Here is a 27,069-nt window from a genome sequence, read left to right as displayed (position 1 = left end):
TGCTAACATGATAAACAATTGTGGCCATTTGTATAATCCTGACCATATATATACAATGATAGAAGATAACGCACTATGTGCCACTATAACAAAGGCCCTGATGATTGAGTAATAGATTGTTAAACTAACACCATTTGTTATTCTGCCTAAGTGCCTAACTATCATAGGATTCATAGGTAAGATGCTACAAATAAGCTTTTTTTTTCCTCTTCTTTGCAACTCACAAAAGTTCCAAGGACTCCCAGCACTTCTTTTACTAACTTTTGAGCATAAGTAAACGCTCACTTCCATTAGCTCATTGCTCAACATACCTTATAAAAGTCAACTCCTCTACTACTAAGTGAGTGTAACCATATATACTTCTAGCTAGTTCGCTCCGAGAAACAGGTTTATAAGTTCATATAAGAGGTATCGAGTATTAATCATAACAACACACTCACAAGTCACAAAATACATACTATATATACGTACGTATTTTAGAGTATGAAACATAGATAAGTTCAGATAAGACACCTTGACGTGCCATAATAATTTCTTGTATGAGTGGATGAGAATTTTTAGTTACATGTTTTGTCAATCTCACTCAAATCACCTTTATTATCTCACATTGGTGATCCTTGATTAAAAAGAACATAGAACGTCGCTCATTTGTGTCACTTTCATTAGTACACAAGATAAGCTTGGTACTTAATGGATTTGACTCATTGCTTTATGACTTATGAGTTATAAACTCCGCAAATGAAGAGCTTTATTGGGCCCTTCTAAAGATAGTATAGGATGACAAGATTGATACTTAATGGGCCTGTGGGCCCCTAATTCTTTCAAGTCTCATTAACAGTAATTTGTTGGATACACACCATATACTTTCAGTTGTATGTGTGACAATCATATTACAAGACTGGACATGATGGTTTTATTCTCTTAATTATTGTTATAATTATATTTGTAGGGTGTTTGGTAGATAACACAAAGTTCAAATATGAAAGGTTTGTAACCATTGAAACTGTCTCTTAGTTCATATTATTATTATCATATTAACCACGAGATGTGCTTTTAAATGAACTCAACAAGCTGTGCAACCATTAGAAATAGACCACGTTATAGCTTCAACTTACATACTTAAGAGGTTAAGTCGTTAAGAGTGCCAAAATTGTTGTTCCTAAATCCCGTCAATAGGCCATGGCCCCCAATAGACCCCCCCCCCCCCCCGCTCCGCCCCTGACCTTGCGCTCACATTCACACACCTCATTACAATATACAATATCAGCTCATTTTCAGTGCTTTCAGGTGCATAAGATAAAGTTGACAAATGTAACACAATGAGGGACCTGCGATGAGTTTGGCAAAAAAACATGTTTAAAAAACGAGTAGCACAGGTAAAAGCAAATGCGGGAACTGCTTCCAGAAAGCACCCAATCAGCTCTTTTTACTGTAGTAGGATTTAGCAAGAGGAGCTATCAAATGATTCAACATTATCCTCAAACACTTTATTTTTGAGTTTGGTAAATTAGTGCCAAAAAAGTGCTACACCATATGTAGGACGGCTGGGGCTCAATACTAATAACCAAGGCTTTTTGAGAATTGTCTTTGAATGAAGGTTGATAGATACAAGCATACAACCAATTCTTGGACGGTGGGTGGGTTGGTTATATAGCCGAACAAAGCTCTCCGATCTCTCTCTCGACCTTGGTGTTTAGGATTGGCAGTTTCGGTGGGTAAGTTGGAACAGTGAGATAAGAGTGGCTTTGATGGTGAAGGGTAGGCCGTAGGCATATGACAGTTTTAGGTAGCATCATGGATGCAGCTGCGGTGGGTGTAGGTCTACACACGCAAATAGGAAGGAATATTTGCTTACAAAAATCTCGAGTTTGGTTTGGGGCCTTGGGTAAAGAACTAAAGATAAACTCATAAACTTTTATTTCAGCTTGAAAACCAAGAATGGAGAACTTCAAAACGATCATCTTATTATACAATACAGTACAACCTAAACTTGTACAGCAATGAGTATCCTAGTCGACGTAGAACCCCTAACACCCTTAGCTTCCTATCTCTTAAATAATTTCTCCAGTAGTTGCACCTTCTGAACAATTTCTATTACTACTCCGTATTAAGTTTCTTCATAGCTGCCTTCTAAGTTTGGTATTCATCATTCTTTACTTAACCTCCACCGTGGTCTATAAGCAGCGAGGAACTCCATTAATCAATCAATAAAAAGTTCCAATGCTTGCTTTCACGTTAAGCTTCATTTCAACCCGATTACATGATGTACAGCTTAAAATACCCCAGTTACCTATAAAGAGTTTATCTGTGAACACCACGTAGCCACCGAGGTGAGCTTGACTTACTCATGCTTGAATAATAATCCCCTACATTTGCTACGAAAAGGGGATCTCTATCCTCAAGGCAACACTTTCCTGAGCTCTTAGAGGCAGAATTTCCCTGGCCTTCCTGTTCCAATTCCTTGCTTAAATCTTCCATGGTCTTCTTTATTGAGGCTTTGCTCATTTGACCAGGCTCAGTTGTAGCAATACCAACCATCGTAATCCTTGGGAGAAGTGGACTACTTTGAAGTTCTTCCTTCACATGACCAGCAGGTGAATCTACAAACCTAACAAAAAGAAGAGATTATCAGAGGAAAACTCCAACAAAAGCAACTCTTTTCTTCTCTTTCCCCCCTCCCCCCCCCCCCCCCCCAACTCTTTGTTTTAAGTGGTTTCTAGCCCTTATTTTTTCAGATGAGTAATTTCATTGCCAAAGTTTCTAGACAAAGCATCTTGTCAGATGAACAGAATAAAAATCGAATCTATAAGTCTGTTGCTCACAGAAAGTTTTGAAACAGCAGAGTAAAGAGTTAAAACCTTGAATCAGCCTCTTTATTGGCTTCACATTGAGGCTTCAGCCAAGGTAATCTTAGCCAGTCTCTCCTTGGAGAAGGGAGATCAGGTTGCTCCAGAGCAGTAGTTCGATCTTTATTTTCTGGTCCTAGCTTTGCCGAAGCTGACTGCTCTGGCAGTTCATTTAGGCTTTCCCTATCAGAATTTGCAGAACAGGTGGCTACCTTAAGTGCTCTTGACCGTGAAACAGCACTCCTGCATGAATAAGCAGACGTACATTCATTATTATATAAATAATAAATAATTAATTAATTAATCAAAAAAGAAAGGCGAGAGCCCCTCTATGCCTGTTTGTCACATTCTCCCCTTTCTTCCTACAGTCCATTTCCATCAGAGTATCAGACTAAAGAGTTTTGTTAAATAAGAAGTAGCAGATTTGATCACACACACATCTTAGTTTGAGCTTTCTAGATACTGGATCATTGAATACACCAAAGCTTCCTAGCAGATACCATGTGATTGGTCTTTTATCTTCCCACGATCCTCCACCTAGAAAAGCTGTTTAGATTTACAATCACTTGTATACACTCAAAAGTTGTCTTGCAAACTACAAATCATGTAATCCAATTCAAGTTAAATTTGAAGATACATATCTCCATATTCATACAAGAAAATCTCCTCACTAGGTGGGGAAATGGCGGTGGTGTCACATATAGACTATTTATCCACAAATGAAACCCAGACTCAAAACCCAAACAGAGTAAAGCTTTTAACTGAGTTCTCGGTAATTCGGTATACCCACCATCTCATTGATTCTCTTATCTGAACCAATATAATAATTATATGGATCATGCATAAATTATTACAAGGTCAAAAAGTGAATAGCCGTGATTGTCCAAATACTAAGTAAGTTGCGGTATACCTTGATAAAGAAAGAAGGAACACAAGCAAGATAAATAATTTGTGCTTAAAATGGTACAGGTGTTTGGGCTAATCTATATTCAACCTAAATCACTTCTTCAGAGCTGATTTAGAGCATATACTTTTGTAAACTTCTTGATCGACAGAGCGAATGAATACAGTGGCACCAATTCATGAGTGGTAACCAAGAGATAGGCAAAGGGAGGAAACAAGAAGTGATCATAGTAACAAAGGAAGTTTTTTTTTAAAACAAATCTATTTGCCCCGTGTAAGAATTGATAAGATGTGAGCGAATTTCATTGTTTGCCAATGCTCCATCAATTGGTGGTAGGGTTCACAAGATGGAGAGATGATGCTTGTGTGGTGGTAATTAACAAAGATGGTGAATCACAACATGATGGGTACTTTTGGCTAAATTTTACAAAGTATCATTTTATTTCTTCTCTCACCTCACTTCCAATCAAACATGCACAATGTTGGTAATGAAGCACGCATTAGTCATTCCAACTCCCACATAGAAAACAGGCTTCCACGAAAGGGAAATTGAAGGACGTAAGAAGCATTATGAATTATACCTCCTCTCAAAGGAGTCAACCATGTATGGAAATTTTGGCTGGATCCCAGTGGCTTTCCTCAACCACCTATTCCCCAGGAGCACTTTGTCAACAGCATATGAAAGCTGCATTTCAGCAGCCTTTGATATGACACTTAAGGGTATTCCAGGCTGGCCCATCTCATCCATCAAATCCTGTACCTATTAATAATTTTGTTAAAACTCAAAAGAAAGCAAAATTCCAAGAATATATAGAAAGTAAGATCACAAAAAGTTGTCTGCATTAGGAATAGGGAGTTGGAAATTCTTTAGCCCTTGAATCAAGTGTAAATTTGTAATCACCCAATTAGCTTGAGCTAATTATAGACCATACTGTAAAAGCAGCTTGGTGGTTCTTACTTTTAACTTGCTTCACATAATTAAATCTTAATACACTAATCCAAGATTATGTATATCCTATAGGTAATAATATGTGGAATTTTTCACAAGTACACAATGACAGAAATAAACTTCGTATAACAGGAAAGAGAGGGAGAGAAAGAAGTCCAGAGAAAAAACATATGGATGACAGGATGAAATTGAAGAATATATATATTACTACATGAACGTAGCATAGACATTCGTTTTTTGGATAAGCTAAAGTTGGTTCTACTTTTTCTGAACTTTACTACTGCAGTGCTTATGTTGTACTTACAGATCAAAAAGAAAGACAAATATGCTCACCTCTCCAGGCTCCCATATGCTCTCTGCACTCTCTTCTATTATTTCTGCTGCAAAGTTATCATCACTAACATCGCCCCGCCGTTGAACATGACGGCTTTGAATCAAAGAATGGAAATGCTGATCAACAGATTCCTCTAAAATGTTATCCAGAATGTTTTTATCAAAAAAATAAGGAGTGTACCTGGTAGCAGAAGATTGTGATTTTACATTAACAAATTCCAATAAGCTTTAACGCAAAAAAATGATATCAAATTCCAGAACTCTAAAACATAACCCACTTACCTCCCTGCCAATATACCATCTCAAGGGAAGAGAGAAAAAGAAAAGGGGGGGGGAGGAGGAAAGGCATCCACATCTCCTTCACGGCCTCCACATAAGTTATAGAGTTCAACTTGCTGCATTCACATATTTCATAATAGCTATTTCTACACCATTTATGTACACTTCTTTGCAACCTAGACATCATCACATCCTATGATCTCATCTTAGCAGTTTAATATCCCTTGTCCTCCACTCCAAAATTACAAGTAATATTATTTAATCATGTTTTAATCCATTTCATGGTAGTACAATGATTACGCCAACTAAATAAAAACCCTGGAATCCAACATTAAACTCTGACAATAAACTGTGATTTTTTTTTTTAAAGAGTTAGTCTCTACTTATTTTGCACCATATATAGAGCTTAGATATGAATCAGGTCCCATCTTTTTTCCATGACTCAGGCTCAAGGGAATCAGCACTACAATGGAAATAACAGTTGAAATTCTTAAAAGGTAATGTCCTAAATAGTAGGAGAGCTTACCACTTAACTCCATCAGGAGTTGCTATTGCAATATCTAGATTCTGAGCTGAGAAAACAGGAACACCGTCAATATGTCCACTGCCAGTTAATTTACTTCCTTTTAGAAGCTTGCTAGCTGCTTTCACCTACAAGAAGAAAGATTATCAAGGAAAATCTTCACAGAACTTCTCCTGAGTTGACAAGTCCAACTATACGAAGTCCAACAATGCTTTTTCACCTGCTTTGAATTTGGAACGAACTGGAAATTATGAGGTTTTTCCTGCGCATATAAGAAGTTCAGCAGTACTTTAGAGCAAGAAGATAGACATACAAACAAAAAAAAAAAAAAAAAAAAAAAGAGTGTGCACACAGCACGTATACACATGAAACATGGACCAGATGAAGCAGAAAAATACATTCATAAACATTCTTGGAAAGATGAGAATGTAACTACCAATCAACTCTCCCCCATGATAGATTAAACATATGCATCACATTCTACAACCTAACTCACCTTATTGAAAAAAGCTAATAATGAATTGATGGTAGGTGATCAACATACCTTGAAATGCTCATATGCTAAATCAAGTCGGCAAGCACCCACAACGCCACTAGGAACGTTCAGCCTTTTAACATAGGAAACTAAGAAAATGAAAATTATTAGCAGGATGTACATTTTTTGGCCACTACAAAATAGCCGTAGAAAATATAATAATAAAATAATAATAATAATCTGATAGTAACACACTTTGCAACTTAAACATCAGTTAAGAATTCATCTTTGAGTTTAAAAAAAAAAAAAAAAAAAAGGAAGAAGAAGAAGAAGAAGAAAGTTAAAAACCGAGTGAGGGTACTAAACCAAAGAAAAAAGAGAAGATTTTGCAATGAAGGTATGATCTACTCCTACAAAGAAGCATGCAAAACAAACATGATAAAATAGAACCATATGAACAGATAGGTAGATATTAAATAGCATACCAGCATCACCAAGATCCATGAAAAAACGGAAGACAGGGCCTGAGTCATTCTTTAAAATAGCTGAAAACATCTTCTTGATCCACTCTGGTGTTCTACGGATCCATAGAGCAAAAGCAGGTTATCAATTATCACAAAATGAAGCACAAAACTAAGGGGGGAAGTTTAAAGCTATGACAAGTGCTGTACGTGATAGCAAATAACAGATGCGTAGTATCAGACATTGGCATCATCCCCAAAATCTACTCTCGCTAGTCAACAACTCACATTAATGCTCTTTGATTTGACTGATTGTCTCTCCATTACCCCTTCCTCATTCAAACACAAAAGTCTTTCCGAACTGCAACCCCCCATACAAGACGGAATAACCTAAATTTTTGGTTCATGGAATAACAATTCACACCAACTGTACTGAATACTGATGCATATCATCCTTGTGCCTAAAAGTGGGAAATGCCTTTGACTCAGCAAGACAGTATATTAAAACATGGGCCAGTGCACCTTTAAATAGACTGTCAATATTTCATAATCGTGCAATACTGAAATCTCATACATGAACAATAACATGATTCTGCAACAATAGAAGTATTTAATCACTTGTTCATTCTAAACTCTTCTATTTCAGACCAAACTGAAAATAATTCAATGAGACAACATCCTGCTCTAAGTTCAAATGAGCATAAATCACAGAGTTTATGATGTAAACAGGGGACCAAGAAGGCCCTTGAGACACTATGAATTCCCTCAAACACTAGGGTTACATCCCCAATATCATAATAACCATTTTCTAATACTACATCTGTTTCTTATTATATGCAACAAATGAGTATTATTTGTGAGACATAAAATATCCCTATGTTGCACGGAATAAGAAAAGAAGATAGTTTACAGAACTTTCCAACATGACACAAATGTTTAGACACCATTAGTACATAACATCCCTACCAACCTTGCCAAATAATTTTCCTTAGTCCTTGCTCCACACCTTAGCAAAATTTGCTTACTTATTAGCACAAAAGAAGTCATCTGCTATACTAACAACTAACCATTACTAAGTAACGGCATAACCTTCTTCAAAAAAAAAAAAAAAAAAAAAAGTAACGGCATAACCCTACCTGATATAAATTGAGACTAAACATTTTGGTAGGCAAGTAGACAACCAAAAAGTCAAGTTTTAACTAGTTCATACTCCCCTCCCCCCCCCCCCCCCCCCCACCCCCCACCCCTTCTTCTCATTCGAAATTAATGGTCAATTCATCCCAACCCACAGACACTAACAATTAAAAATGCACTCAATCACAAGCCATTGGTAATGGTTGCATTTCAAGACGCGTAGTATACTACAATAATCTATCTCCGAAAAGACACCTCAATTATCAGCGCATCCAGCAATCACTCACCAAAGCAACCAATTTCCCAATTAACCAACATGGAACACTACAATTGCTATTACACATCAATGTAAACTACACAAAATTGAAATTTCAACCCATCGGTAATGGTTGCTTCCTGCCCACTGCTTCTCCCTCTCATTTCATTTCACATCGGAGTGCATGATCTAATCATATATTACAATAGCATAGCACGCCAAATAATATAGGCCACTATCATTTCAAGACGGGTAGTATACTGCAATAATCTATCTCCGAAAAGACACCTCAATTATCAGCGCATCCAACAATCACTCACCAGAACAACAAATTTCCCAATTAACCAACATGGAACACTACAATTGCTATCAAACATCAATGTAAACTACAAAAAATTGAAATTTCAACAATTCGACTAAGCAATTAAAAATGAAAATTTCAAAAATAATTACAAACCCAATTAAAGTTTAAAACTTTAGAATCAAAATCAAAGCAAATAATCAGTGAATAACTAAATTACCTCTTAGAAATGAAGGGTATATCAAAATGAGTAGAAACAGCCATAAGACCAGTTCCAGTAATATCACACATACTGAACACTTGCCCCACAAAAGCGGGCCCACTACCACCACTACCGGCGCCACTTCCGGCGGACTTCAACCCACCAATTCGAACCATTGACGGGAAACCCGACCCGGGTTCAGGCGGTGCAACCCGGTGAGAAGAACCCGAGGAAGAGGGCGAGTCATGGTGAGTTGACTCAGAAAAAGGGAGAGGAAGAGGGAGAAAAACTTTAGAAGTAGAGGGTGTAGAAATGATGGGAATGGAGTGCGTCGTTTTGGGTTTGTGGGGAATTAGAGAAGAGAAGTTGGTTGCTGTTGATTGGATGAAGTTGAAGATGAGATGATTGAAATTTTGGGATTCTGTTGTTGTTGTTGAGGATGATGATGGTGGTGCCATGAAGATATGAGGAGAGAGAACGAGAGGGTTTTACATGAAGATGAGGTAATGTTCATTGGTTTGGAAGAAAGTGGAGGAGGTGTGTAGAAAAAAACTTGAGGAGGTTATGGAAGAGTGAAAGACACGAGCATTTGCTTAGGAGTTAGGATAGACCAAGGGTTTAGGGATTGACTAAGATGAAGTGTACAAGTCAAATCGAGCATGTTCGGCAAAAAGTAGTTGTGGCTTGTGGCCTTGTGAAAGTACTCCCTCCGTCCCATAATTACAGGCAAATATACTATTTTGGGTGTCCCAAAATGTTCCTCCTTTTACCAAAAATAACATCTAATCATTACTTACTTTTTAGCTTTTTCATACAAATTACACACATACCTAGAAAATCATTACTTACTTTTTCTCTTTTTCATACAAAATACACACCTATCCAAAAAATCATTACTTACTTTTTAACTTTTCCATACAATATTCTCTACTTTTTATTATTCCCATACAACATTCTTCACTTTTTATCTTTTTCATACAATATTCCTCTACTTTTTCCATTCTCCTTAAAAACCGTAATTTTTAGATTTATTTGCCTGTAATTATGGGACGGAGGGAGTAGTTGTTAATTAATTATAGGATTAATTAATTAATTACTATGGTAAGCTAATTAAAAGTTTTCTTAAGAGTGTTAAAGTTATCCTTAAATTGATCGTCTTACAATAAAATTACAAAAAGTCCGTATTATACAAGACTTTGACTACCTATCCTATGAGATTCTCATGCCCGTATTACTTCTTAAAGATTAATGTAAAAAACTAAAAACCATTCCAACAAATATGAGATCTAGAATTCATTCCTTTTTAGTATGGGATTTCATACTGATCTATTTTAATTTAACAAAATAACGAACTAAACGACTCTTAAATTAGGTAGAATTCCTCCTTATTATAAGATTTCATACCAATTTATTAACTAAACAGCTCGTAAGATAGACGGAATTCCTCCTTATTACAAGATTTCATACCAATCTATTTTGATTTAACGAACTAAACGACTCTTAAGATAGGCGGGATTCCTCCATACTATAAGATTTCATACCAATCTATTTAAATTTAATGAAATAACTAATTTAACGGCTCTTAATATTAGGTTAAACTCCTTTTATAAAATTTCATACTAATCTATTCAAATCAAATGAAATAACGAAGTAAACGACTTTTAAGATATGTGAAAATAAAAAAAAAAGTTTTTAAATTACTCATACTTTAAAATGGTATGAGTATTTGAGAAATATAATAGGTAGTTGGGTTAGTTTTTGACACCGTTAAAGTCGTTATTACAAAGTCGTTATTATAGGTAAAAACAGTTTAATTAAGTGAGAAATGTATGTACTCGTAGTAAACCGTAATCGGGTTAATTTTTTAACACCATTGAAGTCGTTATTATAGGCGTATCATTAATAATAATCCATTGTATTAGACTAGACTAGATCTTTATTTTCCCTTTCTCACTTTAGATCTATTTCACGATTGCACCTCGCTGCACTCCTCTCCCTCTCCCTCTCCCTCTCCGCCATTGAAGCGTTCTCTGAATTCTCCATTGAAGCGGCTTTTGTGCTTTCTCTCCTCCATTGAACCAGCTTCTGAGGTAAAAAGATTATTCCTTTTTAATAATCAATCGAATTTCAATTTCACAATCTAGTGTTAATCGTTCATTCAATTGTCAGTATTGTCAATTTAGGGTTATTTGAGGTGATTTTGAATTATTTGAATCATTGACTAATTGTTTATATATTCTTGAAGAATTAAATGTAATTGTTGAAGTCTAGTTTGATAATTGAGTCAACTTTGGTTGCTAATGTGTTGCAGGCTTTGATTTATGATATTGAAAGATTTTTTGTGTAATCATTTTTTGCAGGGATTAGGGTTTCATATAAGTTATCTTGAATTGAATAGAAATGGCCGCTTCGGAAGAAAATAGTTCACTGTTTCCAATTTTTATATTGACGATGATGGCATTACCTTTAGTGCCTTACACAATTATAAAACTGTGCCGTGCTGCTAAGAAGAAGGCGAAAAGCTTACATTGCGAATGCGCTGTATGCACCCGGTCTGGAAAATATCATAAATCACTATTCAAAAGGGTTTGTGTCTTTGTGATCACTGTGTTCATCCGTTTTACATTGTTAATGATCTTTCAATGTAATTTTCATTTGCTCAATTTTGTTCCTGAATGTGCAGATTTCAAACTTTTCCACTTGGAGTAACATGACTCTTGTGTTGCTGTGGGTTATCATGGCCTTCTTGGTTTATTATATAAAAAATATGAGTGCGGAGGTATGTATATTTAGCAAGTGGGAATCATTGATGTTTTTAGCTGATTTAAAAGGTCACTTGGTTGATGTCATTTGCTCCTATAGAACGCTCCACATGTTGTGATTAGTGCTGAAATTTTACTATGTATCAATGTAAATTTTGCTGTCAATAGATTTGACCTTTACTTTATTTTCTCTTGCTTGGTGGTATTCAGGCTCAAGTGTTTGAGCCATTCAATATTCTTGGTTTGGAACCTGGAGCTTCTGATTCAGAAATCAAAAAGGCTTATAGGAGGCTTTCTATTCAGTACCATCCTGATAAAAATCCAGATCCTGGTATATATAGCTGTTTGTGTTGATGCTATGATAATTTTTCTCGTTGATTAGTTTGCCTACCTATTCCTAATGCCCTGGTATCTTTTGTATTCTTTGCAGAGGCTAACAAGTATTTTGTGGAGTATATTTCAAAAGCTTACCAGGCCTTGACTGATCCCATTTCTCGTGAGAATTATGAAAAATATGGTCATCCAGATGGGAGACAGGTACGTTATCTTATATGCTGTTTAAAAGTATATTGTCTTCTTTCATTAGTTTTTTGAGTTCATGTTTTTCTCCGCCTGTCAGCCAGGTATATACTGAACATGTAATTGCAATTATTGTCTTGGATGTTTGCAGGGATTCCAAATGGGAATAGCTCTCCCTCAGTTCCTATTAAATATTGAAGGTGCATCTGGCGGGATACTGTTAATTTGGATTGTTGGAATCTGTATCTTGTTGCCGTTGGTCATAGCTGTTATTTATCTCTCAAAGTCAGCCAAGTACTCAGGGAATTATGTCATGCATCAGACACTTTTGGCTTATTATCACTTGATGAAACCATCACTAGCCCCGAGGTACTTTTCATACTTAAAGCTTTTACTATCATCACTGATACGTATCTGTTTTTATTTTAAGTTTATTTTTATATTTTTACACTTTACCTTTTATTATCAGTGCTTTCATAGTGTCATTTGCACACCATGGCTTACTTAGCGAGTTAATGCAATGGCAACACAACCAAATGTGTACTATACCATAGACTGAGGTTTGGAGAGTCCAGATGTGTGCAGTCTTTATCTTGCTAAGTTGCTAATCTGAACTCATAGGAACACTGTTTAGGATTGACTTGCAACAAAGTTGTTTTCTTTAGTAACATATTTCCTCTGCTCTGTAGAGTGAGGTTTGGAAGGTCCAGATGTGCGCAGTCTTATCCGTGTTAATCTGAACTGATAGGAACACTGTTTATTATTGACGTGCGACAAAGTTGTTTTCTCAAGTAACATATTCTCTCTGCTCTGTTATGTTTGCCTTTGTATCCCTTTTAAGAATGTATCAAAGTGTTTGCATACTTTTCAAATGCAATTTGCTTCAACATGTTGAGTCCAGAGTATTGGTTTTTTTTTTTTTTTTTTTTTTTTTTTTTTTTTTTTTTTTTTTTTTGAAATAACTCATATCTACATTTTTATATCCATTTACATGAAGGAATAAGTGTTCCTTTTGTTTTAACAGTTTTTTCATGGATGGGTCGTGGACTTGTGGGTTTTATCAGTTTTGGAGTTTTAATTTTTTGGAATGGAGAAAGTGGTAACACAGTTTCTTTTCTATGAGAAACAAACATAACAAACACAGTGGTTGTGAGTTTGGTGATATTTGACTAGTAGTAGTTAGTGAGAAGCAATTAAAGTGAGGAAAAGGGAGTGTGTTAAGTTGTAAAATTTACATAGAATTAGTTGCAAGGGACATCTGGATCTCCCTAATTTTATTACTAGGATATTAGCCAGTTATCCACTGCTTATGGATTGGAAGGGAAATGGAGGAAAACTAATTGGAAAAGTCATAACCTCCTTTACTATAGACTTAGAATTTGTGAAAGCTCCCTACTTACCACAAAATACACCTACACACCCTGTCAGTCCCCTCTCAAGGATCATGACTTTTCCACTGCTTATGGACTGGAAGGGAAATGGAGGAAAACTAATTGGAAAAGTCATAACCTCCTTTACTATAGACTTAGAATTTGTGAAAGCTCCCTACTTACCACAAAATACACCTACACACCCTGTCAGTCCCCTCTCAAGGATCATGACTTGAGTAAACTGTGGGTGTGTAAAATCTTGTCTAATCACTTCAATAGTTCACTGTCATTCTTAATAGGTCAACCTCTTCTTTGTTTACTCTCCCTTTAATGATCTTTACCATCTCCCGTTTGGTTCATTTGGATGCCACCTTTCAACATGCCTGAATCCTTGAACTAAAATTTTGCTTCCTACTTTCTCTTCATTAGATGTCACACCATTTAATTATTATGTCTTGACATCATGGTACACCTCTGAACTTGCATTGCTATGTTTGATTTTTTTGTGTATGTTATGTTATTCAGCAAAGTTTTGGATGTATTCATCAAAGCGGCTGAATACATGGAAATTCCAGTCCGAAGAGTTGATGATGAACCACTTCACAAACTGTTGCTGTTAGTAAGGAGTGAATTGAATTTAGACAGCAAAAACATCAAACAAGAGCAAGCTAAATTTTTAAAGCAGCATCCTCCACTAGTTAAGGTACTTTTGGGAGCTTATTTTCGAATTAATTAGGTGTGAAATATAAAATTACGAGTTGAATTCTTACACAACATATTTCTTTCTGCTAGACACAATTGTTAATTCAAGCCCATTTAACAAGGGAAACAGCAGGCCTTCCTCCAACACTAAATGGTGATCTGAAACGTGTCCTGGAACTTGCACCTCGTCTTCTTGAGGAGTTGATGAAGGTAATTCAAAGCTTTCCTGTGTCCTGGCACTTGGCAAATGATAATACCACTGCATGGCATGAACCCTTGATTTTTTGTAAGAGTGTGACACCTGAAGATTAGTGTATTGTTATTCTACACACTTCTGATCTATTGATGATGCCGATGAGTGCTCCTTCTATTCCTTTTTATGGTTTCCTGTTGTCTTAGTAGGTTTTTCAATATATGCTGATAATAACTTAGACCTTTGGAATAAACTAGCAATTCCTGCATTTGATAAGCCTACTTTGTTCTAGACATATAATAGTTAGGATATTTATCCTTCTCTTCAATTATCCCAACTCTAGTTAACTTAGTATTTTCTCAACTTTGAGATGCCCCTTCCAGAAATGGTCCAAAGATATGATATGATAATAAATGGTCCAAACTCTCCGAAGTGTTTGGGAAAGGGGCACTCCAGAGGTTGGTTTATTTTAACTCAAAACCAAAGTTTTAATTATTATAATTAATTATTTGTCTATTGGATTCAAATATATATCCTTATTAAAACAAGTGCTCAATCAAGGTAGTGCTTACAAAGTTCTCTATCTTATGTGAACTCAATTTTTATCAAGGGAAAATCGGGATTTTTTTTATTTTATTTTATTTATTTATTTTTAAATATAATTGGACAAAGTTTTTAAGTAGTAGTAGTAGTAGTAGATTGACCATACTTGTTCAGCTTAGCTTCCACTTTCCACATTAATCTCATGTCAATCATATATTGTTGGCTTAGGTGTCAAGTTTACAATTCTGATGTGTTACATTTCTGCCATGGTTGTTCCAGTCCTTTTTTGGGTTATTTATTTTCTTACACTTATTTGCAGATGTTCTCTTGTTTCATTAATAATTTACTTTATGATGCAGATGGCTCTAATACCACGCACAGCTCAAGGTCATGGGTGGCTTAGGCCTGCAATTGGGGTTGTCGAGCTTTCTCAGTGTGTTATTCAGGTACTGCAATTCCTAGATATCCTGAACTTTATGACGACGTTTCATCTTAATGTTGTATTATTCTCCCCACACCAAACTTGTCATAGTTCTAATCTTGTTTGGGTGAGAGATTCTGTTATGGAAGTGCTATACATGGTAATCTGATTGTATTGAACAGCCACATCTAATGGATGCTTCTATATTTAGGTGTATGTAATAATCATATTTGATTCTGAATGGCTTTCTTTTTATAAGCTAGTCCTGGTCTGCATTTTTAGGTTAAGAATATTCTTGGATACAGAGAGACGAAATTCAGGAGCTGAATAAAGCTTCTAGGACATAGGATTAACACTTCCTCACGTTCCATTCTCTTTAATCAAATTTGAATTATATGTAGATCGAATGCTATGCCAAAATTTGGAGTTTTTTTTACCCTGCTGTATACAGGCCTTGGCAAGGGTTAAAGCTATATCAAAAATGCCCTTGTTTCAGTTGTTTGCCCACCACACACAGTGCCTCAACAGTGATGTGTTCACAAACTCCTTAATCATGGTCTTGACTCTTGATGGTGGAAGATACACACTTCTCCTCAACATTATTGATTTTTGTCACAAAATTCCAGTTATTCAGTATATGCTCATACAATATGCAAATCTTTTTAGTGCTTTTGTTGAAGTTTTTTAACATAAGCTGCTATATGAGTCCCTAAATTAGATTAAAATGTTTAGTTCACGGTATCCAAATTTAGCTACTGTAGTTTGGAAAATGGGATCATTGAGAATGTTAACTATTTGGACGCAGAATAATTTCATATACATATATAAAAAAAAAAAAAAAGAAGGATCAGTTACGAGATTCTGGATGGTGAATGTGTTTGCAATATGCATCCGCCAGTACCCATGACCAGTCAGCATCATATTACTGACTTGCTGTAGGTTCTTTCGTAGTTTCTGATCTTATGTAGGTTTTATATTTGCTAACTGCTGTGCGATTGTTAGTTTTTGTTCTATATGACTATATCCTTCATGCTGTGCAGATTCTGATCTATCTATGGTCAACCTTTTGTACAGGCTGTTCCTTTGAGCGCTAAAAAAGCTGGAGGAGGGTCAACTGAAGGCATTGCACCTTTTTTGCAGCTGCCACATTTTAGTGAGGCTGTTACCAAAAAGATTGCTCGCAAGGTTTGTGGGAAATTCGAGTTGAGATTTTTATCATGTTTGTATCATTATTCAACTCATATCCCCCCCCCCCCCCCAAAAATAAATAAATAAAATGTAAAAAAGGATTTAATTGCAATAATCTACTCAAAGGTTGTTACGCGTCTAGTTGTAGAAATGATAGATCTAGCCTAAGCAGTGGTGAGCAGTTGTTACCTGGATACAATTTTCAACCTGACTAGAGTAGAGAATTCACTTAATGGATTGTCGAGGTTTGGCCCTATTAAACAATTTCATAGTAGTAGCAAGAGTTGTATGATATGCATGCAGTGGGAGGATTGGGTGTTGCAGATCACAATAGTCTCAACATGTTAAATAAGTGAAACTTTTTGCATGTATTTTGTGAATAATGAGCTACTGTAGGTAAGGCATATCTTGTTAACTTGTCTCTTTTATAACTTGCTGCTGTTAGATGTAGACCTGATCTAAGCTTTTACGTGATATATTTGCAGAAGGTGCGGACCTTTGAGGAGCTTCGAGAAATGACTCAACAAGAGCGAACAGACCTGCTTTCCCAAGTAGCTGGTTTTTCTGCCGCTGAAGTAGAGGATGTGGAGAGGGTACTTGAAATAATGCCCTCCCTATCTATGGAGGTCAAGTGTGAAACAGAAGGTGAAGAGGGTATACAGGAGGGTGACATTGTGACAGTTCAAGCTTGGATTAAACTTCAACGCCCTAATGGTTTGATTGGTGCTCTTCCCCATGCCCCTTATTATCCGAATCACAAGGATGAAAACTTTTGGTTCCTCCTTGCCGACCAGAACTCCAATAATGTTTGGTTTTCCCAGAAGGTCAACTTCATGGATGAAGCTACAGCTTTAACTACTGCTTCCAAGGCAATCGAGGAAATGATGGAAGTCTCAGGTGCCAGTGCAAGAGAAACCAGCGCAGCGGTTAGGGAAGCCGTTGAGAAAGTAAAGGGAGGGTCCCGCCTCGTGATGGGGAAGTTCCAGGCCCCAGCAGAGGGTAACTATAGTATGACATGTTTCTGCTTATGTGATTCTTGGATTGGATGCGACACTAAGACAGGTTTGAAGGTGAAGATTCTCAAGAGGACTAGGGCTGGCACTAGGGGTGGTGTCATCACAGAAGAGGGTCCTTTATTGGAGGATGGGGCTGAAGAAGAAGAAGAAGTTGAGGATGAAGAATATGATGACGATTATGAGAGTGAGTATAGTGAGGACGAACAAGATGAACAAGACACAAAGAAGGGCACCACTGCAAATGGTGATGCTCATCGGAAGAATAAGCAGTCAAGTTCTGAAGGTTCAGAGTCAGAGGATGAATAGAAACACAGATTTAATTAGAATAATAAACTTCTCTCAAACAGGGGTTTACTTTTATTAGTGCAATGCGAAAATTTACAAAATCTGAGATGCTTGATCAATTTATACATTTTTGATAGGGACCAATTATATAATTTTTATTAGATTGCGAGTAATGTTTGGAAGGTCTCCATAATTCTTTTTATTCCAGATAAGCTGGCAGTTACACACATCTTTTTTGGCAAGCTACAAAATTCATTATTGCATTTGAGCATTAAAAAAAAGAGGGGGGGAAGAAAGAAGAAAGATTTACTAGGAAAGAGGAATACAAGTTTACTCACAAGTCACAAGGAAACTGCATTCATTTCTGAAAGTAGAGTTATTTTTACACTATGAGAGTATGAGACTACATATCCTATTCCTCGTTCATAAGCAGCTCAACCATATTGCATTATGTAACATGCTATATGTGCTATATTACAGACATCAGCTAACTACATTTACTCCCTAGCTTTGGTAGAATCATCATCCTCATCATCCTGCAGTCTCATCTAGTTGCTCGTCATGTTCCTTGTCACTATCACTAGCAACTATACCAGTATCAGAAGACTCTGCTTGCTCATTCAACTCCTTAACATTTTCATCAGAGGATTCATCAGGCAGCTTAGTTCGGACTTTGACACGCTTGCCCTTGACGTACCGATATTCCCACTTAGGCGGCGGATATTTTTGGTTCAACTTTTCATATTTGTCCATCATCCCAAGCTTCTGAAAAACAGCTCCAATCTTTGAAACAATTGAAGTGGTTGGCCGAAGACCCAACTCTTCCATATCAGCAAAAACCTACAAAAAATAAGTCATACACTCTTATTAAAGATAGGATTTTAAATAAAACTGAAGCATCGCAATGCACACTTATAGCAAGAGTCTAACCATGTATCTTTTGTGGCACTAAAAATTAAAGCATTATACAATTTGAAACATAATTTTACCATTAGTACTGTAAATATAAGAAAACCGCCTACCATCTGCTAAATTGCTCAAGTCACCTATTTTGAAGCAATAAAATAAAGTGCAATTTGTTTACTTATCCAAGAAATTCATTTCAAGAGGATGAAAGATGAAACTAAGAGACAGCGAATAAATGAGAGGAAAGTGGTTTAGTACAATGCATCATCTTTAGCCTTAATATGTCAAGGGTAAGCTTATGTACGTTGATATTGTGTTGCGCTAATGTGCTAGATCAAATTGTTCAAGGAATGGAACTATGGAAGTGTTCATTACTTTCCAAAATAATGTTCAATGGGCAATTAATGCTCACAGACTTGTAAAGGTCACAAATTATGCAATCCACACACGTATAAAAATGAAAAAAATGCTTCACTGCACTTTCTACATGCATGTGGATCACATAAAACAAGTTTATCTAAAGATATTTCCAAGCCAAAGCAAACACCAAAATTTGGATACCCCTCACATACTCTACTTGCACCTTCTGACACAAGAATCACTGACGTGAAGGAAAAATTCATCCAGACCTATAGCCTATTGTACACACTGATACTAAGCAGTATCATCAGTCACTTAGTTGGGTCCGCTTTTCTAATCCTGATTGTGTAGTGGGTCAAAGATAAATGGGAGCTAGGAATCATAAATATCTTTAGAGATAACCTCAGTTACATGAGCATTTCATAAACAATAGCTACAACTCCATATAGTCTAGATATTTTTGGTGTTCTGATTGTTTACTTTCATCTAAGAGTACACTCAGTCTGTAAAAATTAAGTCCAACAGAGTCAGGTACATATATCATATATGTGGTGACCCTAACATAATAACCAATACCGTCTAAACAAGCAATAACACGTGATTACCATGGAACAAAGAATAAATTATTGGAACATAACAGCTTTTAAAATAGAAGGAAATAATAAAAAAGCTAAGGCAGGATTGAACATACATCGAACATCTTGTCGTACATCTCTCTGCTGTAGTATATGCTAATCATCTTGTCAAAGAACATGCGAGGTGTGCTTTCCAGATTCTCTGAAAATAATTTTGTCCAGAGCTCTTCAACCTCATCAAGTCTATCCTCCTCCCCTAATGCATTCATTAATGTGAAATAGCTTCCCATTGTCCGTCCTTGACCTTTGCTTAACATCCATTTTGTCACCTACATTTATGGGCAATCAGCTTGTTGTAGTGATAAAATCCTCATGTTAACTTTCAAATGATCTTTGGTACTGATTTCTACCTGAATTATTCTCTTCCATTCCTTTTCATACTCTAAGGTCTTCAATGCTTTCTTTACTGTGATGAGAGGAAATTCCAAGTCCCAAGCGATGAATGCATCAAGAGCCCCATATACTTCCTCTTTAACATTTGACAAACCCTTTATCTGTAATAATCAACATTAATATCGTTGTTCAAAAGCAGCAAAAGTAGAAAATGGAACAAACAAAGAGAAGATACAGCTGGAGAGCCCCTCTTATGTCTTCCAGGAAAGCAAACTTTCATTCATTGAAAGTATTTAAATAAGACATGGAGTTCATTCATGTGAAACATAACATCAAACCAGAAACTCAAGGGTCTCCAAACTAACTTCGCTATGATCAGAATTCAGATACATGTATCCACACCCCCGGCATCAACTGCCGTGCAGACATGTGTTGAGTACTTTACATGGAGGAAGGAGCAGTATCCTACTATCCCTAGACATTTGATTTAGATAATTATATAAAATGCAGCGAAACAAAACCTCATTCCTAATATCAATACTCATAAATCTTGCACGTGAAGGCTTAATCAACTCAAAATTAAAGCCCACATACACTTCCTCTCTTCTTACTCATTGCTTGCATCCTTCCCAACTTAAACCTTCTCTATTATCCTGATTGCATACCCTCCTTTACAAAACTTGAATAATAAGTGACATTGCAAGAATGTTACTACACAATTTAAACCTCCAAAAATTCGAAAGACGGGAATGAATTCAGTAATTCACCATCTTCATAAGCAAAATATCAGCCACAATATAATCCAGAATAACCACACCAACTCGGACAATTAATAAAAAATAATTATAGCTTCTTCGTATGGATGCCCACTAGCTCAGTTGGATAAAGTATTGAGAGTGGTACCATATTACCAATACGGCATATCAAATCCCGACTACATCATACCCCTTTTTAGCTCCCTATAGGCCTAACCCTTAACATATAATCTAAAAAATTAGCTTTTTCCTACAACATGGCAATCCCAAAAATAACATTTTTGGTTTTTTCTAGGTATATCAAGACAATTGTATAATTCAATGAAACAACAAGAGGAGGGTAACCTTACACAATCAACAAGCTTAGCAGACTTGGATATTGTCCCGATTTTCTTCTGGGTCTTCCATACCCGAGGATATCTGGGTCTTGGACCTTTTAACCCACAAACCTAACAATTCAAGAAATCCAACAGAACTAATCAAACTTCCACCAAAAATTAAAGAAAATTTATAGCTTTAATGAGAAATATTAACTAGTAAACTTACAACCACATATCTTGAGCTGCAATTTCTGGAAAGATGAATGGATTCTAAACTAGGGGTAATTATATGAGGTGGGTATCTCAAACTAAACATATTTGAACATAAATTACTGCTGGAATTTCTGGAAATTTGTGGTATTATAACGTATGGCTTGTTGAAGGGTGTGAGTTTCAACGACATTTATACTCCAAACTCACACTATTAATTAGCAGATTATTCGCCCATTTATGGGAGTTTCGAAAAAAAGGAAGGAAGAAAATTCCCTGCTTTGCTAAACGAATAATTACAGAAGTAGAAGTTAGCAGTAAAAGATGAGACTGAAGAGGGGTTCGAGAAATCTGGATAGCTACTTGCAATAAAACATAATAAGAGTAATTAACAATATTTTTTTTTTATTTTTTTTTTATTTTTGACAAGACGGACTAAGAAAAAAACAGACAAAGAGAAAAAACTAAAAAGACCAAGATAACAAGCGACGAGCCTGAACTGCCAACCAATGAGCCAGAACCACCCACTGACGAGGAACCTTCCGAATCTCACAAACCAAAAAATTGTCAATGATATCCTTAATATCTTGAAGCAACCAAAAGCACGAGATATCACTACTGCCCTTGTCCTGAAGTAGAGTAAACAATGTGGTACAGTCTGTGTAGATTAACAAAAACCTAAACCCACGACGAACAACAGCCTTAAGAGCCCAAAAACAAGCCTGCAACTCAGAATGAAGGGCCGAAGAAGACAGAAAAGCTCTGGAGCCACCCCCTAAAACTGAATCCGAGTTTAAAGGACGAAAAATCCAACCAGCGCCCGTTGAATGATCCCGACAAGAGAAAGCTCCGTCCAATACGAGACAAATATCAGGAGAAGACCCGGGAAAACAGCGAACATTACAGGACAAAATGGAAGGCCCAGGACTGGAGCGAGAACCAACTGCGATTGTTCGAATTAAAGCCCTGAAATCCTGTGCCTCAAAAGTTCTAGAAACCCATTCCTGCATTAAGTGCATAACAAAAGAAGGGGAACAAATAGCCTGTCGGAAAATCTTATGATTACGGACATTCCAAATGGCCCATAGAAAAGAAACCAAACTGACCAAGATTTCCTAGGACTTAGAACGCCTCAAATCTAACATCAAATCCACAAAACAAGACGCAAAAGACATATCCCTACGAGGAACCACCTGCGAGATACAAGGAGCAGTAGCCCAGAGGGTAGAAACAAAGGGACAATCACGAAACAAATGATCAATAGTTTCCTGCTCACTGAAACAGAGGACACAGGTCGGATCTACAGGGACTCCCCGGGACTACAGAACACCATTAAGAGGCAAAGCATTGTGAAGAATTTTCCAACAAAAACACTGCATCTTTGGCAAGAGAGGTAAACCCCAAAACTTCTTCCGCCATGTAGATGGGAAAGAAGAAATACCCCCCGAATGATCAACATGGCGACACAGCATTGCATAAGCAGATCACTTAGTAGTAAAATTCCCATCCTTTGAAAATTTCCAGTACACAAAGTCATCCATCGGCCTACTAGGGCGTTCCAAGCCCAGGATACGACTAGCAATAGAAGAATCAAACAGCTGATGGACCATAGATAAATCCCACGCGTAAGAACGCGGATTGATGATATAAGAAACATGAGACGGAACAAATGCCTCACCATTATCTCGGAAAGAGATAGGATCTCCAGGAACCCAAGAATCCTCAAGGATACGAACCCTAGACCCCGAACCAACCTTCCAGGCTAAACCTTCAGATAAGACAGACAGACCTTTCAATAGTCCTTGACAACCCCACGAGGCTCCAGGAATCCTCCTTGTCTGGAAAAGACGAAGAGAAGGATACTTAGCTGTTAGAAGCCTAGAGATAAGAAGCTGGGGGTGATGATGAATACGCCAACACTGACGAGCCAACAAAACAGAATTGAACGAACTAAGACTACGAATACCCAGACCACCCATACCCTTAGGGAGATGTAACAGGGATTTAGAACGTAAAGCAAGTCCTCGAGAATGTTGATCCGACTTCCACCAGAAGCGAGCCAACAAATTATCCACTTTCGAACAAATCGACGAAGGGACATGAAACACAGAAAGCACATGATTGAAGGAAGCAACCATGACCGAGTTTATAATAACCAGTTTCGCTGCAGAGGAGAGACCCATGGAAGCTAAACCAGACAGGCGCTGAACAACCTTGTCTATAAGATAGCTAAACTCAGAGACTTTACCTCGCCCCAAATCCACAAGCAGACCTAGGTAAGAACCCAAGGACGACTTACACTGTAGTTTAAGACTTCAAGCAAGGAAGTCCCTATAGTCTGTAGGAGTATTAGGACTGAATTTAACAAAAGATTTCTGCAAATTAATCACCTGACCTGACAATAGACAAAATTCCGATAAAAGAGCCGTGAGATTCTCACAAGCCTCTGGAGAAACTTGCAAAAAAAAAACTAAGGAATCATCAGCAAAGAAAAGGTGAGAAATCGCAGGAGCTCCACGAGAAATACAAATTCCTTTAAAAAGAGAAGCTTTTTCAGCTTTCCTAATCATAGCCGAAAGGATTTCCATACAGAGAACAAACAAATAGGAAGATAGAGGATCACCCTGCCGAAGACCACACTCAGGTTGAAACGTCTGGAGAGGATTCCCATTAACCAAGACCTGATAAGAAACCGTACACACACACTGACGAATAATGTGGATCCAATACGGAGGGAACCCATAGGCCTGGAGCAGACGAAACAAGAAATCCCAATTAACCCTATCATAAGCCTTATTCATGTCCAATTTTATTGCTGCGAAGAATCTCTTCTTTGCCTTTGACCTGTTCATGTAAGAGATAACCTCATGAGCAATCAACGCATTATCCGAAAGAAGACGGCCTGGGACAAAAGCATTCTGAAAATCAGCCACCAAACTTGGCATAACTGAGCGAAGACGTCCAGTCAGACATTTTGCTACGCACTTGTAAATCACGTTGCACAACCTAATAGGACGGAACTGAGAGATAAATTCCGGATTATCTACCTTTGGAAGTAAAGTCAAGAACGTACGGTTCCAATCCTTCAATATATAACCATGAGAGAAGAAATGTCGGACCGCCGCAATAACCGAAGAACCCACCGAAACCCACAAAGTTTTGAAAAAACCCGAGGGAAAACCATCCAGACCAGGAGATTTACTGTCATCAATGCTAAAAATCGCAGCCTTTATTTCCTCTGAAGTAAAAGGCTCCATAAGAAAACTCTTTTGGTCAGGAGATAGGGTGGGTAAAAGAAGACTATCCCACCAATCCGAATCATGAGTGGAAGCACAATCAGTCGCCGAGTATAACTCTTTATAAAAAGTCTGAATAATGGAACCTATCCTATCGGGATCGCGATGCCAACACTCAGTCGAATCTCGAAGACCCAAAATCTTATTTTTTTCTTTTCCGACATTGCACCGACGAAAACAAAAGACGAGAATGCGAATCACCTAAAGTATCCCACTTAAGTTTTGCTTGTTGCTGCCAGAAAATATAAGCTGCCTGTGCTTCCGCTACCTTTTCATTTTTGGTAGAGATGAATAAACATCTGTCCATTCGAGAGCAAAGAGACTGAGAAGCCAGGGACACATCGAATACCAATTGCTTCCAATTAATACCCCAGGCTTTCTTGTGAGAAACACACCAAGCAAGGAGCCGGTCTCGAGAAACAGAAAGTTTTCGAGATAAAGCATACATAGGAGAATCAGGGAAGAACATGGAAAAAATTGACACAATAATGTCATGAACGGCTGGGGCATTTAGACACCAATTCTCAACCCGATAAGGACGTTTAATAATATCAGTGTCAGCCGCATCATTGAGGATAATAGCAGCATGATCTGAAAATAAGATAGGTTGATTAATGAGCTTAGTGTCTGGGTAATCCCTAAACCAGGCAGGTGAACCATAAGCTCGATCTAGGCGCTCAAAGATAGGGTCAGAATCTATTCTGTTATTAGTCCAAGCATAATGAGGACCTGAAAAAGGAATATCCACCAAATCTAAACCCATGCGCCAATTGATAAAATCCAATTGTCCTGGAATTGAGAAATTTCCACCCAATTTATCCGACATATACTCCACCTGATTAAATTCTCCAATAACAACCACAGTTGAAACAGATTCTAAGATATCACTAATTAGATTCCAAACCTCCAAACGATTAGCAACATGAGGCGAACCATACACAAATATCACATATTTTATTGCATCTCCTTGAACTAATTTACAAAGATATAATTCTGAGAACTATAGACAGGAACTAGGCCTATAGGAGAGAACCAACATATAAATATACCACCACTAAGTCCTACAGCATCTATACCACACCAACCCAAAATAGGCAAAGATGCTAATTTTTTAGCAACAATATGTACAGGAAGCATTGTTTCCAAAAGACAAACTAAGTCCAAAACATGAGAGCGGACTAAACTTGTGATATAAGGAATTTTAGGGGAGTCCGCTTGTCCTAAACCCCTACAATTCCAAAGAGCAGTCTTCATCCCGCATTTGGTGACCTTTCGTAGGAGGTCACCGATCCTTCAGAATAAACAGGAGAAGAGGAAGTAGGCTCAGCTTTGCGCTTCTTATACGGAAGAAAGCATGGAAGGCAAGCTGAATCCGAGTGATGCTGCTGTTGGTAGTCATCTGGAATTGGCGGGGCTGAAGGATTAAGAACACCACCCGCCCTCTTGCGCGGCCCGTGTTGTCTAACCCATTCCCACATCTTCTCTCCACTCTTTCTCAATTTTAGACTAGAATAAGATCGTATCTTGCTTCCCACCTTACGCAAAGGAGAACAAGACGAAGCTTTCGGGGGTGAGGAAACCACAATATCTAAAGGCGGAGAAAGGGGCGGAGAACATTCCATATGAACTGCCGAATCTGAATTCGAAGAGGGCGAATCAGGGCCAAACACATCATGTTCACTCGAAGCTAAATCATTAACGGGCTCAAGAGTTGAAAGAAACTCAAAAGCCTCCGAAGAGGAGTCGGCAATGTACCTAGAATTTCCCGACTTATCAACTGGAAAAGAAGCTGAAAGGGACGGAGAAGGGGAAGCTGCAACCGTATTCCCATCCCAATTGCTCGGACCTGGGTCAAAAGGATCCTCAAAAATTGGGCCAGAAGGGCCCATAGGAGGAGGTGAGAAGCCTGGTAAAGCCGAACTAATTGCAGATACCACTTGATCCGAGTTCAAAACAACTTGAGATGCTTGATAATATGGATCTTCTGATAAACTGGGTCGGCCCAAGAGTGAGGGAGAAATGTACCCATTATAATAAAAACCATTGGTTGAAGGAGAACTGGGTTCAGACAAAACAATCCGCGATCTCAAGTCCTAACCCGAATTGTGGCTACCCACTCGATTATTGTTGGATCTCATCTGATCCTAGCCCAAGTTGGAGTAATCAGACCAACCGTTAACATCAGAAGAATCCAAAAACTGCCGCCACCCTTCACGTGAGTGATAAGAATTCACATCCGAGTCACCTGAAACCCAATGCCCCTCATGATGCCAGCGTACTCCTTCTGGAACTGCATGGTTGACACGTGGAGTTGAGCTGTCGACATAATCTTGCATTTCCAATTGCTGCCTTTGAGAACGATTATTGCCTAGCTGTCTCCGGCGAACTTCGTGAGCACTACCCCGAAAAACACCTGGATCAGGAGGCGGTGAAAGGCCAGGAAAAGAGACGGTCATAGCATGATCATGCACTGTAGAACCTGAGTGAGAGTCCTCCGAAGGTAAAGGAAGACCCCGACCACCACTATCATAATCCGACGGCCTTGAATCTGCAGAATTCTCTAGCGGGTCCTCATCATCATAATTACCAAAAA

At 37.7% G+C, this 27,069-nt stretch overlaps 5 protein-coding genes across 6 annotated transcripts; 1 reads left to right on the top strand and 4 right to left on the bottom strand.

The window, feature by feature from the left end:
- Positions 1 to 1,886: 1,886 nt before the first annotated feature.
- Positions 1,887 to 9,164, bottom strand: LOC145631560 (uncharacterized). Of its 2 annotated transcripts, none has more exons than XM_081683669.1 (9): positions 8,681 to 9,164; positions 6,794 to 6,885; positions 6,378 to 6,457; positions 6,054 to 6,095; positions 5,837 to 5,961; positions 5,032 to 5,212; positions 4,331 to 4,509; positions 2,859 to 3,089; positions 1,887 to 2,608 (listed from the first exon to the last, which is right to left on the bottom strand). In XM_081683669.1, exons 1-9 carry the CDS (start codon positions 9,118 to 9,120, stop codon positions 2,302 to 2,304), a joined length of 1,677 nt encoding a protein of 558 aa, XP_081539795.1. In that variant the 5' UTR covers positions 9,121 to 9,164; the 3' UTR covers positions 1,887 to 2,301. The 2 variants fall into 2 exon arrangements, with proteins under 2 accessions (XP_081539795.1, XP_081539796.1); XM_081683670.1 differs by having other exon boundaries at positions 4,331 to 4,503.
- A 1,425-nt stretch (positions 9,165 to 10,589) lies between these two features.
- On the top strand, positions 10,590 to 17,834 carry LOC145631558 (dnaJ protein ERDJ2A-like). Its single transcript, XM_081683667.1, has 11 exons — positions 10,590 to 10,752; positions 11,023 to 11,248; positions 11,346 to 11,441; positions 11,635 to 11,755; positions 11,855 to 11,961; positions 12,095 to 12,312; positions 13,839 to 14,016; positions 14,106 to 14,225; positions 15,111 to 15,197; positions 16,247 to 16,357; positions 16,846 to 17,834. Exons 2-11 carry the CDS (start codon positions 11,063 to 11,065, stop codon positions 17,680 to 17,682), a joined length of 2,061 nt encoding a protein of 686 aa, XP_081539793.1. The 5' UTR covers positions 10,590 to 10,752; positions 11,023 to 11,062; the 3' UTR covers positions 17,683 to 17,834.
- Positions 17,835 to 18,002: 168 nt separating this feature from the next.
- Positions 18,003 to 21,481, bottom strand: LOC145631559 (pentatricopeptide repeat-containing protein At4g21190-like). Its single transcript, XM_081683668.1, has 5 exons — positions 21,197 to 21,481; positions 21,001 to 21,099; positions 19,913 to 20,056; positions 19,619 to 19,831; positions 18,003 to 18,501 (listed from the first exon to the last, which is right to left on the bottom strand). Exons 1-5 carry the CDS (start codon positions 21,371 to 21,373, stop codon positions 18,193 to 18,195), a joined length of 942 nt encoding a protein of 313 aa, XP_081539794.1. The 5' UTR covers positions 21,374 to 21,481; the 3' UTR covers positions 18,003 to 18,192.
- Positions 21,482 to 21,644: 163 nt separating this feature from the next.
- Positions 21,645 to 22,599, bottom strand: LOC145631331 (uncharacterized). The gene is made up of 3 exons (XM_081683406.1): positions 22,555 to 22,599; positions 22,374 to 22,499; positions 21,645 to 22,184 (listed from the first exon to the last, which is right to left on the bottom strand). The coding sequence occupies exons 1-3, from the start codon at positions 22,597 to 22,599 to the stop codon at positions 21,645 to 21,647; spliced, it is 711 nt and encodes a 236-aa protein (XP_081539532.1).
- Positions 22,600 to 24,618: 2,019 nt separating this feature from the next.
- On the bottom strand, positions 24,619 to 25,613 carry LOC145631330 (uncharacterized). The gene is made up of 2 exons (XM_081683405.1): positions 25,526 to 25,613; positions 24,619 to 25,448 (listed from the first exon to the last, which is right to left on the bottom strand). Exons 1-2 carry the CDS (start codon positions 25,611 to 25,613, stop codon positions 24,619 to 24,621), a joined length of 918 nt encoding a protein of 305 aa, XP_081539531.1.
- Between the last annotated feature and the right edge of the window lie 1,456 nt (positions 25,614 to 27,069).

This window comes from Chenopodium album, chromosome 5 (assembly GCF_948465745.1).
Source record: "Chenopodium album chromosome 5, dcCheAlbu1.1, whole genome shotgun sequence".
Classification (NCBI taxonomy): Eukaryota; Viridiplantae; Streptophyta; class Magnoliopsida; order Caryophyllales; family Amaranthaceae; genus Chenopodium; species Chenopodium album.
This window is presented reverse-complemented; position numbering and strand designations above follow the sequence as displayed.

Excerpts from the sequence above, each read along its gene's own strand:
- LOC145631560 (XM_081683669.1), bottom strand. The coding sequence starts at position 9,120 with ATGGCACCACCATCATCATCCTCAACAACAACAACAGAATCCCAAAAT. Across the intron at positions 6,886-8,680 it reads ATACCCTTCATTTCTAAGAG|AACACCAGAGTGGATCAAGA; the intron begins GTAATTTAGTTA and ends ATGGATCCGTAG. Across the intron at positions 3,090-4,330 it reads GTTGACTCCTTTGAGAGGAG|GAGTGCTGTTTCACGGTCAA; the intron begins GTATAATTCATA and ends TTATTCATGCAG.
- LOC145631558 (XM_081683667.1), top strand. The coding sequence starts at position 11,063 with ATGGCCGCTTCGGAAGAAAATAGTTCACTGTTTCCAATTTTTATATTG. Across the intron at positions 11,756-11,854 it reads TGATAAAAATCCAGATCCTG|AGGCTAACAAGTATTTTGTG; the intron begins GTATATATAGCT and ends TATTCTTTGCAG. Across the intron at positions 14,226-15,110 it reads TTCTTGAGGAGTTGATGAAG|ATGGCTCTAATACCACGCAC; the intron begins GTAATTCAAAGC and ends TTTATGATGCAG.
- LOC145631559 (XM_081683668.1), bottom strand. The coding sequence starts at position 21,373 with ATGTCGTTGAAACTCACACCCTTCAACAAGCCATACGTTATAATACCA. Across the intron at positions 21,100-21,196 it reads GCAGCTCAAGATATGTGGTT|GTTTGTGGGTTAAAAGGTCC; the intron begins GTAAGTTTACTA and ends TTGAATTGTTAG. Across the intron at positions 18,502-19,618 it reads TGTACGACAAGATGTTCGAT|GTTTTTGCTGATATGGAAGA; the intron begins GTATGTTCAATC and ends TATTTTTTGTAG.
- LOC145631331 (XM_081683406.1), bottom strand. The coding sequence starts at position 22,599 with ATGGCGGAAGAAGTTTTGGGGTTTACCTCTCTTGCCAAAGATGCA. Across the intron at positions 22,500-22,554 it reads CCTCTCTTGCCAAAGATGCA|TCCCGGGGAGTCCCTGTAGA; the intron begins GTGTTTTTGTTG and ends GGTGTTCTGTAG. Across the intron at positions 22,185-22,373 it reads CTGCTCCTTGTATCTCGCAG|GAATGGGTTTCTAGAACTTT; the intron begins GTGGTTCCTCGT and ends CACTTAATGCAG.
- LOC145631330 (XM_081683405.1), bottom strand. The coding sequence starts at position 25,613 with ATGCTTCCTGTACATATTGTTGCTAAAAAATTAGCATCTTTGCCTATT. Across the intron at positions 25,449-25,525 it reads TGCTGTAGGACTTAGTGGTG|TTCAAGGAGATGCAATAAAA; the intron begins GTATATTTATAT and ends TTTGTAAATTAG.